This window comes from Diadema setosum, chromosome 14 (genome assembly GCF_964275005.1).
Source record: "Diadema setosum chromosome 14, eeDiaSeto1, whole genome shotgun sequence".
In the NCBI taxonomy this organism is placed as follows: domain Eukaryota; kingdom Metazoa; phylum Echinodermata; class Echinoidea; order Diadematoida; family Diadematidae; genus Diadema; species Diadema setosum.
In genome coordinates, this window is record NC_092698.1 from 21,141,535 (window position 1) to 21,160,649 (window position 19,115).

General features: G+C 39.7%; 1 protein-coding gene across 1 annotated transcript in view; it reads right to left on the reverse strand.

The window, feature by feature from the left end:
- LOC140238204 (semaphorin-5A-like) overlaps positions 1-19,115 on the reverse strand; it is a 134,440-nt gene that overhangs the window by 14,323 nt on the left and 101,002 nt on the right. The window contains exons 10-13 of the mRNA XM_072318141.1: positions 18,186-18,331; positions 3,606-3,676; positions 3,112-3,191; positions 1,944-1,991 (exon numbers count right to left, since the gene is read on the reverse strand). Of these exons, the coding sequence (XP_072174242.1) occupies positions 1,944-1,991; positions 3,112-3,191; positions 3,606-3,676; positions 18,186-18,331 (345 nt within the window). The remainder of the gene's footprint in view (positions 1-1,943; positions 1,992-3,111; positions 3,192-3,605; positions 3,677-18,185; positions 18,332-19,115) is intronic.

Below are 19,115 nucleotides of genomic sequence, written 5' to 3' on the forward strand. Positions count from 1 at the left end.
CAGTGAATGAAATGAATGACATGTTTTTCCCATCTTGTCTACGTTACTTGTGTCTGACAATTAAATCTAAACAAATATAAGTAAATCTTGGACATGCATTGTTTTGTGTGTGTGATATCGTTGCAGTGTATATAAAATCATTAATATCACTTTAAATTGTATCACACATTTATTACATTTTTATGTATCTGATATACACTGTACTTTGCAAATGTGAATGTCATTTTACTTTTACCTGCATTGAAGTTCATTAAATGAAACCCTTTTGAATTGAATTGAATTGAATAAAATGGACAGATCTTTTGAGTCGAATGCTTTAAGCTCATCTCCACCCACTTAGGACAAAATCGAGGGTACCCGACCCTGTCAAGAAATTTCTACAGCTGGAATCATGGCCTTTCAGAATAATTCATATTTCCTTTTTTTTTCTCTTTTATTTTTAAGCAAGGGACATCGTCAACAGTCAATTTTCTGGGGACACCTATTTTGCTTTTCCCTGCTAATCCCGGGAGAAATTTTGTCCACTAGAGGTGACGGAGCTAGCACCAAGTGGTCCGGATGCACCTTGACCTCAGGATCTTTCTCCCCCCCCCCCCCCACCAAAAAAGAAAAAAAGGAAAAAAAAAAGCACTCTTTGCTGAAGTCCAACTCTGCACTTAGCGTTCTGCTTCGGTGGGCGGCGTGTGTGTGTGAGTTCGGGGCTTGTAGAGGAATGCAACCTTGGACGAATGGGAAGCAGGTCTGCTTTCATTAGCATGATTGTTCGGCAAGGACACATGTATGAATTGTGATGACAACTTGACTACAGGATTAAAAAAACTTGCACGGACACAAACAAAAAGTACACACACCAACAAACACACACAAACACAGACACAGAAAGAAAAAAAAAGAGAGAGTGAAAAATGGAGTGAAAAAGAAAAACGCAAGACAGAGAAGCTTGGAAACCGAGAAAATTAGATACAAATAGCAGAACACTCAAAATGGTGTTTCGCCATCTCATTTTGTTCACATCAAACAATAGAATACATCAACCTTTCTGGCTAATTCCACTATGAGCTTTGCTTACTTCGGAGAAAGGGCCATCAAATTGGCACAAGGCCCTTGTATCAATTCTTTCTTCCTTTGTTCTTTTTTTTTTTCTCCCTTGGCAGCAGTTGGCAAAGCGATGGGATCATTTCAGAGTGGATTTTCGGCAAAAACATCAGTCTCTTCACAGATGCATCATTCATCTTGCAAAAGCTTCTGTGGAAGAGTGTCACATTTGGTCGGGATTCCACGCAGGAAATCACAGGAAATGAAAGTGGAGTGGTCCAGTCATAAATGAGTGTAGCATTCATGTCTTGTGGGATTAGGGCTAGCAAGAAGCGCTGCGCATCACTCTCACCCCCCCCCCCCCCCCCCCCCCCCGGAAATACAGACAGAGAAACTCGAAATGGTCTTCATCACTAAAAACTACCCCTCTCCCTCCCCCTCCCCACACCCCTTCCTCCACCCTTTACCCCAAACCCTCTGCCATGTTGGCCAGCTGACAAATTGGGCACCACAATGGCCTCCTTCATTCGGCCAGGAAATTGAATCATGGGATACGGGCGGGTGCTACGGGTGCGGAAACCAAACGTGGGAGGAATTCCAGGATTGGGCGTCACGCCTTCACACAGCTCCCTGGCCGGCCGGCCGGCTGAAAATGTTTGCGTTCTCCAATCCTCGGCCAATCGAAAGCCTTCTGCCTTCCCTCCTTGTATGAGCTTAATACTTTTGGCCACATACCTGGCCAGGCATCGATCTGAAAACCAGAACTCGTGCGTGACGGACAAATGGGAATATGATTAGAGCTGTCATCAATGCTACACACTGTTTTCCTCCTCGAATCTTCCAACTTTTAAACCATCACATCTCGACCCTCATGACAGCTTTCGATTGACAGTGGTAGAAAGACTCACCTTGACTTTGTCAATCTTCAGCGCCCTTAGTGGATCACATTTGTGCATCTGCATGGTGACAGAGAGAGCGAAGAAAGAGAAAAAAAATAAAGTGCAATGCCAAATAAGTTGATTTGCAGCATTTCACAAAACGCACAAAAACTGCTCAAATATTATTACTGTAAAACAAGGAATGATCGCATGCAATTTAATTTCAGGAATGCCAAGATTCGCAAAATTTTAACACACGCAAAAGTTTTTTGTCTATATTTAATGCATTGAATGCCAGTGACAATTCGTGAAAATTTCATGTCGCAAAAAAGGCCAGCAACTCAAATTCGCAAAAATTACATGTCGCAAAAATATATCTTGCTTTGCAGTATCACACTTGCCATAATTATCTCAGTTGTTCTATTGTTGTGTTTACCAGCAGTTTGTTTTATAAATTAATGGAGAAATTTCCACCAGACTCTGGCTTGCCTGTGTTTACACTGTCATTTGAATAATGAACAATGGTAGCATGGCAGGGAAAAAAGAAATCAACAAGCAGTATAACCTTTAAAATGGAGGTACTTTTTCATAACTCGATTATGCTGGAATACTTTTACCGTGCGCACATTTCCACACGTAAGATGTGATTGCACAGAGTAGTCTTCTTCATGAGAATGACTTGCCATGCTTCATGGAAACAAGCTTTATATTGTTATCCCTGTTGGCAAAGGTAACCATTTTCTTTGTAACCCGAACAACTCCCATTTCTACAGAAAATAGGCAGTAGGTAGCCAGAGAAGAGATAACATTGTCACTGCATGGTACATGTTGTGTGCCACAGGCAAATTGCATTAAACCAGACCAGGAAGTGATGTAAAACACTCACAGGTGTAAACTTCTTTCTGACTCAAGAAGCCACATATGCTTCAGCTCTCATGATTTTGGATGAGTGTTTCTTTACTATTCTCATGTTTCTGGTAATTTCACTAGAAGTCAAGACTGACATATGATAACATTTTAACTAGGGCTTTGATAATGGAATCCTTAGCCAAACAATACTATGTTTACGGGCAAAAGCATGTGGATGAGTCCTCTCCCCTCTGACAACTAAATGGTACAATCCAATGCTATTGTTCCTAATGGCAAAATGGGGAGAATTCATTCACTGCAGAGGGGTTATTTCCTATAGGATATTTACCGGTGTGACACAGAGTTCCTCCACAATGCAGGCATCATCCCTTCCTTCAATGCTCACCATCTTCTTGATTTTTCCATTACCTGGGGGGAAAAAACGAAATAAAAACAGTGGAAGGATGACCAAACACTGAAATCTTAACCCATTGAGGATGAGTCCCGAGTATACTCGGGCAGGAGTCTATGGGAAATGCATATTTTAGCAAAATCAGTCCGTCCTCAACGGGTTAAACACACTAAAATTCTGACCCCCCCCCCCAAAAAAAAAAAAAAAAATAATAATAAAATAAGTAGGCATTTTTCAAACCTGAAAACTGCCACTGTGACTCTGACAATCATAACAAAATTACAGAAATTATGATAATCATACTGCTTTACTTTGAATCTAATCGAACTTTATGAAAAAAAAAAAGATAATGGAAGTGGAAACTACCAATTCAAACTAACAAAGGAAGAAAGAAAGAAAGAAACAAACAAACAATTAAATCAAGCTCTTACTTGTTCCAACAAACATGACATTGTACATCCTGTCTTTGCCTTGGACAGTGTCCACAACAATTTGCTCCAATCTAGGACAAAAACAGAGAGGGAGAGACAAACAAAAAGTTTGGAAAAACAGTGAGAACAACATTGAAAGAAAAATTCTACAGATTTCATCCAGATTAACAGTTAGTGGAAGTTATACTACACAAAGAAAATAAATACTTTGTGCTATTCCACTGAAGTGTTTAGTGAATATGGTACAACTCATGTCAAAAGCAAAGAAGGAATTTGCTCTGTAGGAATTCTAAGAAGTCGACATACTGCTACACTGGCAATGCCTGTTCATACTACGGCACAGACAAAAAACTTTTGGTCTTCCAGTTCATTTCAAAACACTACTCCAGACTCACATACTGCATTTGCACACAAAGAAAATGCTTGGCATTCTGATCATATTCAGTATTTCGAAGCTGTTCCAGTACTTTATTCATTCATGGTTTGCCAATTCTCATATTATTCATAAATCAACAAATAAGTGCATGGAAAGAAAATGTCAAATGTACAGGTGGAAAACAAGAAAATTTATTCATTTCAACACACCCAAATATGACTCTAAAACTACATTTTCCCTGCAAAAACATTCATGAGTCAACTTGTAGAATACATGAGATGAGAGAGACAGAGAGAACGAGAGATGGAAAGGATGACAGAGAGAAGGAGATGATGGGAGAGAAATAGAAGGTGCAGAACTTGAGTCATTCACATAGTATGCTAAACACCGGCAAATGTGGCGTCCTGTCTGACAGCGCATCACTAACTGAGGAGGATGCGCCACTGTGTGATTCACTCCTTTGCATTTTTCTCCTGATCGAAACTAATTACAGATGTAGGCCTACTACGGGGGAATGTAACGCTTCAATTTCCTGAAATTACAGATGCACCATTTAATATACACAGTTTGGCTCTCTGTCACCGTAACACATTACGCACGCTTGAATTTCGTTTGACGTATGTCTGATTCATAAGTCGTGACATACCTTTGCTTGCTTGAGATATTTTCACTGAAAATTCAATTCAATTCAAGTGATTTTATTCCCACATAAAGTAATACAAAGCAATATACACAATGCTTACATGAGTACATGATATTTCAAGGAACTTTGAAAGACATAAGTTTCAACAAAACATGGATACAATTATAATAATATCATCTACTTTGTTTTTCGATAAATAAACAAGTTAGCAATACAAAACTATTTTGTAACTGTATATGAAAAAGAGGAATAATAAAATCATTAATTAATTAATAAAACAAAAATAACAAAAATGGAGAGAAAGTGAGAGAGGGAGAGAGTACAGTAAATAAATAAGATACAGATGCAGAAAGAGATAGGTGTATATGCTGTGAGACAGACAATGCAAAAAAAAGTTTATGAATACATAAAAAATGACTAGATAGATGGATAGATAGATGCGACAGATTTTTGGAAAGATTTTCAGATAAAGAGACAAAACGAGGGGGGGGGGGAGAGATAGAGTGAGAGAGAGAGAGAGAAGAGGTAGATAAATAGATAAATAGATGGATGGATAGATAGATAGATAGATAGATAGATAGATAGATAGATAGATAGATAGATATAGATAGAGGTCTATGAAACAAAGCGTGAAGCAGTGTGCAAGTACTGTAAAATGCAATCTGTCAAGAGTCGGGCCATTATTGAGTAAAATCATAGCAGACGATCACACTTTTGGAAGTGTCACTCATACCCCTTTCAGGTAATCGTGGATGCGGATAATAGGAGCACTAAGTCGTAAAATTTCGATTACATGAACGGGAGAGGAGTAGAAAAGTGCGCATTATTTTGATGCTGCTATTATGCGCATAATTGCAGCATGAGGAGTAGATCGAGAATACATGAACGCGTTTTACGACTTATCCGCACTAACATTCCACAGTTCGGTCAAAGGTCACTCGATTTCCCACACAACCGCTGATTGCTGAGCTTGAGCGCGCGAGAGGTGTGCATACACGTGAGTTATAGTATACGCAGTTTTGCAGTTGTACACGCACGTGCATGTGTCGATTAGAAATATTCTCCCCAAGCCCCTCGCGAGCGCGCGCTTGAGGATATTCACCGGAAGCATTACGTCATTATAGAGGCGTGCGCCGTAACCATGACAAATAACTCCGTCCTTCGCACCATTATATGAACGGGTGCTCGTAAAAGTAGTGCGCACTTCATGGGATATATGAACGCGATTTTGACTACTTCATCCGCATTATTTGGATGCGGGTAATTGAACCGCGATTACCTGAAAGGGGTATCAGTGCATTTTGTAGGACAATGGGGGGGGGGGGGGTGGGTGGGGAGGGGGATGGGTGGGGAAGGGGAAGGGTATGGAAGAAAGGGAGGGGGGATCTCTCAGGGAAAAAATGCAGGTCTCCAAAAGTTTGCTATGCAGGGCTTGACAGTAGCAGCAGCCCTGTGGCCTGGGGCCACTAAAAATTGAATTTTGAAATTTCTAAAAAAGCTATCTTTTGGTACCAGCCTGATCAGGCACTTAAGATTCAAAATGGATTGCTATGTTTCTGTATAATCTGCTGAGCCAATATATTTCTTTTTCGGGCCACCAAACTTTTGGATTTAAAGATTTTAGTGGTTTGAATGGGCCACCAGAGAAAAAGTTGGTGTCGAGCCATTTACCTCCGCCAAGGGAGGAGGTTATGTTTTCATTACCGTTTGTTTGTCAGTGTGCAAAATAACTCAAAAAGTTTGGAACGGATTTAGATGAAACTTGCAGGAAAGGTTGAGAATGACATAAGGAACAAATGACTTAATTTAGGTAGTGATCCAGAAACTTTTATGGATTTTATGAAGGATTTTTTATATTTTGGCAGGTAGGGTCAATGAACTTGGGAGTTCAAGCTGCGCATTTTTGAGGTTTTCATACGCGCACAAATGTGCATGCTCTAGTTTCTGCTAGGGCGAGGCGCGCCACACAGTAGAGGGTTTATGACGTAACAAAGGCTTCCATATTGGGAAATCGGGTGATTTTTTAGCATGCATACATTGTATGAGTGGAAATCACTGATGGAAGAACAAGATCATCAGTGGAAAGTAGCTGCTTGGCAGAGGTCTGCACTCTCAGAGTGCTTTTCTCGTTTCTTTTTGTTGTTAAGCCCCGGTCACACAGCACTTTACGGCTTAATCACGGCCAAAACCCGTCTAAAAGTGGTCTCCCGTGAAGCAGACGATGTTGTTCGCTTTGATGCCGAGTGTAAGATGAGCTGCGGTCGATTTATAGACGTGGCAGGATGCGGGGAAAATTTGGAACAGCGTCGGACGCGGTAAAAAGTTCTGAACTGCTCAAAATTTTACTCCGTGGACAACCTAGGGTGGCACACGTGGTAAAGACGTGCAATACATGTTAAATACACGTGATAATCCGTGTTCCGGCAGTGATTAACGCTTGGGGAGATGCAGTTAGACGCGAAAATTTAGCGGGCATATGCACGATCATTTGACGTGTGTTACGCATTGGTATCACTGGAAATAGCGTGTGTTTAGCGGCTTATCACTGACAAATTGATTTTTCCTCGTACATACACATGGCTGGACGTGGTTAGCTGTGCTTAGGTAGTGCTTCAGCAGTGGAACAGCCGCCAACGGCCATACCCCGTACAAAGCACGGCCAAACCAAAATTGACCAAAAAATTACCACTTACGACCACGTCCGGCAGATTTTCATAACTTTTTGTACGTGATTTAGACATGGAGTGCTGTGTTACCGGGGTATTAGGTGAAATTCACCAGTTGGGGCTGGCTGGGAAAGAGTGAAAAGGGTTGAAGTCAGAGTGATCCAAAACAGCAGACAGACTACAGATGGTTATCTGGTTACCACGGTTACCATTTGTACAGGACTGATGATGGAAAGCCACTTAACCCAAGTGGAGTGTCAAAGTCAATTACAACGCAAAAAAAGGAGAAAATTGTAAATAAAGAATCATTACAGAGGGGAGAAAGTATGCTCACTACCTGATACTTAATCAAGGTCATTACAAAGAATGAAATTACAAGAGAATGAAAATTTGTGGGCACAAGTATTTACATTCTACATTCTACAAGTATCTACATTCCTTTTAAATTATGATATGATAATATCAGAAGTCCATACTTGAAATGTCTATTTTTCCGAACAATTATTCATCAAACTGAAATTACTAAGAGAGAAAGAAAGAGAGAGAGGTATTCGATATTACAATACCAGCTTTTAGGAACTTATGAAAACCAGTATTCATTGAAATGACTGTATTTCAGAACAATTATTCAACAAATTGAAATTAGAGAGAAGTATTTAATAAACCCCTACTACAGAAATCCACTTGGACCTTTGGAACTCCATTCAGTTCTTCTGCTAATTGTTGCATGCAATGAATTATATGTATTGATATTTGCTCATTACTGTGTTGATAATCCTAACTTTACAAGAATTCAATTCCCCCCAATTATATTTCTGCAGAGCATTATTCCATCATTATGAGGGTCAGGGTGAAAACAGGTGAAAACGTTACTTCCTCAGTTACCCTAAAGCCTAAATGAGTGAATATAACACACTGAGCTGAAATATAATTGGCGAGAGCACAGTTGGGGTTTGGGTTGCTGTGTTTACTTTCTATTTGCCATTTTTCCCTGACTTCCCTTGTTCATCCACTTTTTACATGAATAGAGGCAATTTGTAAAGCTGCCAATCACACCGCATGTCGCAGTATTATTCTGTAACAAGATTTCCATGCCAAAAGAAAGAAAGTCATCTCTAATCCCTTTCATGGCGTGCATTTCTGCCTCCGAGCATGGAGCGAAACAGGGGCCCGAGCTCCGGATACTTGTAATCTCGAGTTTTCCTTTCTGCCAGCAACAACATTTTTGCAGCACCGAGGAACAACATGGCTCTTTTCTCTGCCTCGGCTTGACTTCCACACGCCGCGGTGTTGCCGCAAACTTTATACCGTGGATATATTTAAAGAACAAACATGCCTGACACTGTCTCCTGAGACTGAAAGATGGAGGGCGAAGAGGGATGGGAGGGGGGGGGGGGGGGAGAATATCATACTGAGAATCAGCATTTGATTTCAGAACTGGACAGGAATCCTGCCAGGACTTGGCGCTCCGGTGGGGGACGGTAAATAGACTTAATGGCGGCCCAGTGTGAAGCCATGTTCGCGGCTTGAAATTCGCCATATGCCAGACACATGCCAGAGTGGGAAAGATTCTATTTTTGTGCAGAAACACAGCATGGATCTGTGGTGACGGAATCCTATAATTGACCCTGCCGATTCCATCCTTAGATGTAGATGAATTGAAGGAGAGGAGAATTAATGCCCCGCTTGATTAAATGCACACCAACCAAAACTTTGGTCACATGGAAAAGTTAGAAAGTTGGGTTCAAAAACTTGAGATGATTGAAGTACTTTTCAAACTTGACTTCTAGGAATTTAAATGTACTTGTGCCTAAATAATGCTGGATACTCCTCCCTTTCCGAAATCTTTGAGACTTCTCCGAGAGTTTTTCTTTAAATGACTACTCAATATTTTGTCAGTGGCAACCAATGTTCTACAAAAACATGAAAGTTCTTGCAACTCTGTCATTTTTGCCACTATGATTTTTAATCCCAAACATAATCCTTCTTGTTACACCCTCGGTTCCACACCACCTATTCAGGGACTATGTCTCACTTCCCGAATGAACAATATTTTTACAGAGAGATTATGTGCAACTCACTCATGTGAGGTGAAAATATTTTTGCAATCTGTCTAAACCCGGCCCTCCCGCTCCGCCCAATGGAATCGCGAGAGGCAACTGCTGGGTGCCAGAGCCGCGAGCTGGAGTGCCGTCTGTGGTCCAGTGGGGTTGGGTTTGGTGCTTGTAAAGTTGTACCAGGCTAAGTGAGGGTGGGGTTGTTTGTGTAGAATCCGTAGGGACAAAGTTAGGAGGGAGTGGTTGACATTTCATTAAGACTGGAGAAACAGCCTAAAGGTACTCCACAGAAGAATGCTGAGACATACATAATCCTTCAATTTTTGTGTTTGCTTTTTCATATTTTATTACTTTTTTTTGGGGGGGGGGGAGGAAGGGGGCAAGTTTGTCCCTCTCTCCAGACCAGACTGGAGTACAAAAAAAAAAATAAAAAAAAAAATATGGTATGGCTGAAGTGAGAAGTGGTTAGTATGCTGGAAGGCAAGGAAACCAGATGTTGACATAAGAAAAGACAGGATATCAAATATGAAAAATTATACAAACACCTCAGGGTGAAGCAGGCATGTATACACTGAATGAAAACCAAGATGGGGCCTTATAAGCGTTAAGCCATAAAACACCAGCTGAGATGTCAGGGCCAATCATTCTGGGGGAAAGCTTATTGCTTCAAGAGATGCGGGCAGAACCATTTGAGCTCACTTTCAATTTCACGGCAGAAAACTGGTTAATGGAACGTAATCTCTTCCCCATGGTTTGAGTGCTATACACAATGCACTTTCTTGAATATCAAACACACGTCGTCCCCAATAACGAACTGGGCGCGGTTTGATGGAAACTGCTCATCGTAAAGCTAACATGACGCATAAAAAAAGTTATGAAAGGTGGCAGTGTTTTCACTTGGGATATCAAAATTGTGCTAATCAGAAGGAAAAGAAAAAGGCTAAATATTTCTCTTTAATAAGCTCTCGCCCACGCAGTAAGATTGAGAATAAAGCGATCTTTTGTTGGGACTGTCGGACTGAATTCATACTCAAATTTGAGGCATTTTCTTCGTGATCATGACCAGGTAATAGGGTGTGAGGTGGGTCTAATTTGATTACAATAAACACCCAGGGAGGACAAGTACGAAGAGTTTAAAGGCAATATACCCTATTTGCGAACTAGTGCTTGTAGTAGTCGTTAAGGTTGACCCATGCATAAATATCAAGTAGATATCATACATGGAATATCGCATCATAAGATTCCTGTTTTAAAAGATCTAAACTAAAAACATGCTCCAAAACTTAATTGGTTTATATTGTATTGGGTAATTATATTTCTTTCTGTACCTTGTGTCCTTTTTTTAAACTGAAAATGAAAGTGTAAGTTCATATCAATTCTAAAAATCCAAAAATGTATCTACAATCAAAATCAATCCAATCAAAATCAATATCAGAATAAGATAAAAGACTCAGCCCATGGTCATATTCTAGACAAAACTGTTTCCCAGTGTGTCGTCACTGAAGAAAGCGACTGCATCCATATTGGGATTTCAAAATTCTCACAAAGTGTTTGAAGCATCTTCGAGTGAAACCAGGTAAACATGACCAAGATTTCTAACTTACAGGTATATGCGACATCCTTCATGTTGTATTGGTTTACCATTGTCACGCTCAATATACCATGGGGATAATCATATCAATTAATTACAAGTGTGTTGGTGTATAGAATCCCAAGAGGTTCTCCATAAAGGCAGGGGTCCCAAGATTTCATGATCCTGTTCACCTTTTTTTTCACTATGGTATATAGCGTTCCAAATCTTTTAAGAACAATGCAAAGCTTGACTTAAACAAATCTTTAAAGAACAATGTTTGACTTAAAATATTTCAGATTTCATTTTGATTTTAAAAAATGGCTGGCTCCACATTGGTGCTATTTGAAATCCCTGTGGCAAAAAAAAAAAAAAAATCATATGTTGGGAAATATGACTTGAGATGAAATTTGAATTTCCCCTGAGTATGAAAGATTGACCCCACTCAAACACCTGTGAACAAAGTACACATGTCATTACCAATATGAGTATATAGAAATGAGAAGGGGAAAAAAAGACAACTTTCCCTACAATACATTATGCTAGCATTCAGCATAACATAGAAGATGATAGTTACATTTGTTGTAGAATTAAATCAAGAAGGGTGGACTTTGGAAGAACAAATGCTACTTCAGAATGATGATTCCTACTGTTAGACTTATTTGAGTAAATCTATTATTGGACCAAAAAAAAAAAGATCTTTAAATAGATGGTAGGTATAATGATAATCCTGCAACAATTTGTGCACACATAAATGCAACATAGTAGGAAAAACTGGATGAAGGAAATATCATATATATAGATTTTTTTTTCTCAAGTTGGTGTGTGAAGAATATGATTTGGATGAGTAGGATTAACGACACCTTTCCTAGAACTCTCTTGGCCTGGTTGTAAGTACTGGTGGATTTATTGCCATCCAACCTAATGGCAACAAACAAGCAGCAGGGAATATGAAATGCTTGTTTTGACAGGCATGCAGTGCAGTATATCAAATGTGACAAAACTGACCCTTTTTACGGGTGTCGCATTCTTTGAAGATATAATGGAGGCATATCAGATTCACTGGTGATGTAGGACTTGCCTCTTACACAACCAAATTTATTGTCCTATTATTCCCCCGAAACAAACAAAAGGGTCATCTTGACTTCTTTAAAAAAGATATACTTGATATATTTGACAGCCACAACAAAAACTGATTGCCTCACTGAGTCAAGGCATTTGACTTTCACTTAACCTTGGCAAGTAGCCTTTTAAACTGTTAGCATGAACAAAGGTTGATATCACAAATTGGAATTTGGCAAAGTACTTAGAATATATTGGGTATAGCCATGAGCAGATGGTACAGAGTTGTACATTTGCTATATTTGTACCACAACAATAATTTGGAATGTGGTCTCTCCCCTGATTTTCACTACCAAATTCCGGAGCTGGTAATAAAATAAAGAAGACTACCTATATCCCTATATTACAACATGATCTGGAACAAAATCAACTCAAGCGGTTCTCAATTGTGGAAAAAACTATGTTTAAGGGATAGTACAGTGTTGGTTGAGACCTAACTTTAGGTTTCTAACATTTTTTTTTAGGTGAGATACTCAGAAATCTCTTATGAAATATGAAAGAGCATGTTATTTCAAAAAGAATTCAACATTTATTTGATGAAAATTGGTTTTGAAATGGCTGATACATCCAAAACAGAGCGATCCTAATAAAAGGTGGGATCTACCTTTTATTACGATCGCTTTGTTCTACTTTGTTTTTGGCTGTCTCAGCCATTCCAAAACCAATTTTCATCAAATAAACTTTGAATTCCTCTTAGGATGGTATGCTCTGTACTATTTCATAAGTGGTTTCTTTGTATCTCCCAAAAAGTCAAAAGCCCAATCCTCATTTCCACAATACTATACTATCCCTTTAATCTAACTCCTCACTTTCTCTTATAATTTTTCTTCGTACTTTCAAAAATGCAAAAAAAAAAAATTTGCAACACAAACTTTAGCATATATGGCTAATGAGACACCATAAAGTTTTTACATATATCATCAATTTCCATTTGCAACTATCATCAGAGTAGTTCTGTGACTAACAAGGAATGATGAACGCAGGCTTTAAACACACCTGGGTCATGATCAGGTTGACACATATCGTCCACCAACATCTTCCGCCTGTCAGATCAATCTTTTCTGAATTGACGATCCTGGCTTCTTTAAAGTGCACTTGTGCAGTCAACTTTCCATAATTTCTGCTCACCACAGAATCAATTTAACGGGGCGACACAAGCAGGGTCTTTAACAGAAAATGCACGCACAATCTCATTATAAAGCCTAAATCTTATCATTCCACCGTCTTTTCATCTGTGTGTGCACGGTGATGGTGACCATCTGCTGCAGAAAATGTGTGCATGTGTAAACTTGAAAAAAAAAAGAGCAAAAAACCAAACTATCCAAAAAAAAAATATGTCTGCATTAAATTTAGTATCTACTTTCACTGAGCAATATCTGAGAGGACATTAAAAAAAAATATTTATTTATTTTCAAGCAGACTTTTCTCTTACGGAGACCAAGTTGGAATACCTGCATACTGGATGTTTGAGAAAATTGGTGAGCATTAGAGAATTTAATGCATCCTTGATACATGCAGATGAGACACACATAAATGTGAAAAGTGCCAAATAAAGCAATGAGTCATTATCAGAAAATTTCACACAGGATGGGAGAGTCAGAGTGCATCCATGTGGGAGGCTGTTGGAGTGCCACAGTTAGGTGGAGGAAAAGTCTTAGAGACCCAGCATTCAGCCGGCTGAACTTCAGACCTACCAGGTCAAAACATAAAAAAACAAACAAACATATATCCACTGAAGAATCATTCTATATGTTCTGGGTTTTTCATCTTCATTTTTTCCCCACCTACTTCCTCCAACTTCAGCACTCCTAATTTCTATCGCCATGGCGACAGGTGACACCACCACCACCACAGCCCCCTGGTCTTGATCTGTTGATCGGGGCTGGCAGGAAGTCCAAGGTATTTGTGTTGCTGGAAGCAGCTCTGGTGTGGTGGTCCTGCTAGGGACTTGATGACAGAGAACTCTTCCAGACTTTGGGGTCGATCTGTATATCACACTGTCCAAATATCCTCCATCATACCCCGAGAAAAACATTTACAACCACAGAGCAAAAATGTTTGTGTATATTTGTTATATTAAGGTCCATCTTCCACTAAAGAAAAGAATTACAAACAAAATGTATTGGGGTGTGCTAGAAGGTAACATGTGAAATGTTGCAATAAATGTACAACAAGATGATAGAGAAGTCTTCCAGACTGCGGGGTCGATCTGTATATCACACTGTCCAAATATCCTCCATCATACCCCGAGAAAACCATTTACAACCACAGAGCAAAAATGTTTGTGTATATTTGTTGTATTAAGGTCCATCTTCCACTAAAGAAAAGAATTACAAACAAAATGTATTGGGGTGTGCTAGAAGGTAACATGTGCAATGTTGCAATAAATGTACAAGGTCATATGTGTGTAATGTTGTATACAATCTGGCTCGCTGTTTCTGATGTTACTTTGATGTGATATCAACTTTAAAGGGTGTGTACAGTTCTGGTCGAGGTGAAGATTTAGCTTTTAACATTTTGTGAGATATTCAGAAATCACTCCATGAGATGTCAAAGAGCATGCAGTTCTAAGGGGTATCAAAAGTTTATTCGATGAAAATCGGTTTTGAAATGGCTGAGATATCCAAAAACAAGGTGAAACAAAGAGATACTAATAAAGTTGGGGCATGTCGCCTTTTATTATTAGCATTTTTTTGGATATCTCGGCCATTTGAAATCCAATTTTCATCAAATAAACGTTGAATCCTTCTTAAAATTACATGCTCTTTCATATTTCATAGAAGGCTTTTCATTATCTCACTTAGGAATGTTCAAAACATGAATCCCTACCTCAACCAGTACTGTACAGTCCCTTTAATCCTATTGGGTGAAGAAGGCCCTGTATGCTAGCATTTCAATTCTCATCTCCCTTTCATTTTGAAATTACAGAAAAGTGGAATAGAACATAATTACATATTCTACTTCTAAAAAGGATAGGGCCTAACTATTTGGTGAAAAATCATCTGAAATGGCTCCTAAATATTTGATATTGGATGGTGCTTCCATTACATGTTGAATGTTTTTTAATACAACTTTTTTTCATTACTATCCCCTTTCATACGGTAACCTGGTGGCCTGCATATTAAATCTATGGGCATTTCACAATTTAGTATGGAGAAAGAAAGAAAACAAGTAAGACAGACAAAGAAGATATGGCAGAGTATGGAGATAGAAAGGGGTGAAACTAACATAGTACATCCTTGAATTCTGATCGAAATTGTCTATGAAGTTAGGGGGGAAAAGCCATTTTTTCACAGTTGCTCAACACCTTATTCTTAACAGGTAATCCACTGTTCCCGCTCACAAGCAGTAGCAGCAGCATGGGCCTTTGTCAGGGGGAGGCTTAATCTGGGATTATGGGGGGAGGGAGCCCGGAGTTACCCCTGCGATCAAATCACAACTGACGAGATAGTGAATCATAATCGGGTTGATACCGGATTTTGATCGCTCTTATGACACCAATGATCACCGTTCAAACCCGCCTCACTCTTCACGTGAGAACCAATGATCCTAGGATAGAGAGATGGGGAGGGGTGTGTGGGAGAATCATGGTTAACACTAGGAGGGAGTCTGCCATCCATGAAACTGAACTCTCTTTGTTCTTTGTATCAAACTTCCCTTCCTGTTCATTTTTTCCCCACACAACAGGTAAGTGCCAACGATTCAGAGTTAGTACACACATTGTCCTAACAGTAAGTTGTGTATGTAATGACTCCTGAGGCACATGAACAACCCGACTCCTGTCCGACGCTAGCCACAAATTGGATTTCAGTCTACCACTTATCCAGGATGGAAAATGTGAAAGCGCATTGAACGTCGCATTGGAACTGGTATCAAACACGACCTTTGGAGGGGGGGAAAGTTCTTCGCAAGCAGATGAGTTCTGTCTTCTCAAATCTCAGCTGTGATTCCAGATAGACTCCCTGCTAAAGATAATTCTTCTCATTGTCGAGCCGAGGTCACTCAGAAAGGTGTATGTGTGTGTGTGTGGGGGGGGGGGGGAAGTTGAGGATGGTGGATAAGAGAGACAGAGAGAAAGAAAGAGTGGCAGAGAGGGGGAGAGAAGGAGAGAGAGAGGGAGAGAATGAGTGGGGAGGAGCTGCCAGGAACATTCAATTTTTTTGTCCCCCTCCTGAAGAAAAGGTGTGACAGGAAGAGATGGAGACAGGTGCGCCTCTAAGTTGACCCAGGGAGGGCGGTGAGTCACACCCCTCTTACCCCCCTTCCTTGCGCCCGACTGCCTGCAGTCCAACCAGGCATAGAGGCACGGAGAGTGTAGTCAATTAGGGAAAATTATGCTTCCTTCACTTCATCTATATTCTCCCGATATTTTCCCCCCATGCTCCTTGCAAAATTTCATGCAAGATGAAATATATACCCTAAGACTGCATGTGCGTCCATTTCATCGAAGAAAACAGAACTCAATATCATCAACAACTATCAAAGTTACTGAGAAACAGCAAGAGATGAGGTACACAGCTCCTGCTTCTACCATTTAAACAAATTTTTATTCACTACAAATGCACCTTTGCAAATATTAATAGACTAACATGCTTTTATTATTGCATTTCACTATTTTTTTCTTATTTTTAAGAAATCGCAATGCTGCTTTCTGAGTTTATTGTAAATGTCAACTCTTGATACAAATTTGTTATCAAACCACAAACACTTCATGTGTATCTCACTCATAGTAAATAGCTAGAACCAGAATGAAATTTCTGCGGGGAACTACAATACAACCATATTTCAGTTGCTAACTTGCCTAATGGTTTGACTTTCTTTCGAGAAAACGAGCTGAGAAGGAGAAAGGGAGGAGGGAACGGATAAGAAATGCGGAAACAACACAAACTGAAGGCAAAAGAGATGCAAGAGGAGAATATATGCACACACACACACATGAACATATACATGAAAAGAGGTAGATACAGATCCACAGTTTACAATATTAAAGACGATATAGATTACATGGAGAGGCAGATCATAGCTAGACAGAGAGATTATAGATTGATAGAGTGATATACATACATATATAGACATAGATATAGATAGATAGATAGATAAATAAATAGATAGATACACAGACAGATAGAAAATGGATGGATAGATAGATAGATAGATAAACAGGTAGATAGAAAGATATATATATATATATATATATACAGATAGATAAATATATGGATGATATACAGAGACAGAGAGATGAATTCATATATATGTTAGATAGATAGATATAAAAGAAAAGTGAGAGAGAACCAGCATGGAGGATTAAAAAGATTGGACAAGAGTCTGAAGTAGCCTTGGTTCTCATCCCAGAGGTTTTGATTCATCTTCCACTGAGAGATGATGGAGGCGGGACAAGGGGACTCGAGAGGTGTAAGGTGGAACAGAGTGACACATTTATAGATTAGAGGTGGGTGGGTGTGGCTGGGTCCGGATTTTTTTTTTATTCTAAAGGATTTACATAAAAGGGGCAGGGGCGAAAAATCGCACACCCTGGGAACCCGTAATTCGGAGAGATAGCCTCCGATCCGGAGGGGGAAGGGCTCAGGTAAATGATTCCTGTCGTTCGGGACAGGTGGTTGCAGTGGGAGGGGGAACCAGTTGTTGCTTGGCATCCACTCCAATCAGCGGACGATGGCTGGATCAGTCAAGGTGAACCACATGAAGTAAAAAATAGGACGACTGGGGGCCTGAACACCTCTCTTTCCTATACAATCTTGCCAAAAATTGTTCCACCTCTCTACCCCCGACTTCTAAACTCACATGACTTTTAAGTTGCAGAAAGATCTAAACGACGTAAGGAAGTAAGTAAGTAAGTAAGTAAGTAAGTAAGTAAGTGAAGCGCACATAAGAGAGATGAATGTGGGCATCTCAAGATGAAGTCAACATCCTAATTAATCATCTCAAAACCTGTGCAGGAAGCAGGAAATAAAAAACTCATTAAGATATATATTTTGGTTGAAAAAAAATATATATATCTATATGTTTTGCAAAAGTTGCAAACAGAAAGTCTTTCATTTGGAAAAACAATCACACTGAGCCTATAAAGTTAGGCTAGAACACACTGCTTCTTAGCCTTTTGACTGAGATCATGAGGATTCGCTCACCTTGCAGCCTCCTGGCCCTGCACGTAGAGCGGTCTCCCGTTGACAGGCCTCGCTGCCAGGTCCATCAGCTGGTACTTCTGGGCATCTACCAGGTACCTCTCGATCTGGCCTGGCCTTCCCATCCGGTCTTGCTGGTTGTCACAGCCCTATCAAAAGAAAACCAGTACCAGTTATAGATTACAGATTTTTTTTTTTTAGGTGATCCGAGTATCCTCTCGGATCACCTTCTGTATCTGTACTGATTCTTTGTTCTTCTTCTTTTTCTTCTTTCTCCGCAAAAGTTGTGTAGAGGTAATCTCGGAAAGTCCTCTTCCTATCAATGTCAAAATTATACCATACATGTATCATGTCCCAAAGACGATCCTCCTAATAAAATCATAGTGATTAGTCGACCGTGACGTCACTATGACGTCATTATATGAAAACACATTTTCATTCATATCTCATTAATGGAATAGAATTTTGCAATGAAATCTATGTCACATACATTTCAAATTATGCGCATTTTACTCATATTCTCAAAATTCATATTTTCTCTTAAAACGTGCGCGTACGCGCGCGTTGAAATATTTGTATGCTCAAATCGAGCTCAAATTTTTTTTGCACGCGTTTCAGACCATTTGGAGCATTTTTTGAAAAATTGAAAAAATTGGACAGACGCGTACGCGCGCGCACATATTTGCACACACAGCTCATATGCAATGGAAATTTCCCGGTTTTTTACACTAATCGGATGCCTGAAATGTCAAGGAATATTTCTACCAAGTTTCAAGTCAATCCGACTCAATATGACGTCATACGGGCCCGTCAAAGTTGAAATTCCGCGCGCGCGTCAATGGCGATATACAGTGCAACGATGCCAAAAAAACGCCAATTTTAAATCCGATTTTAATCGTCAGGATGGACGGTAACCCCCCATTTTCTTTACAT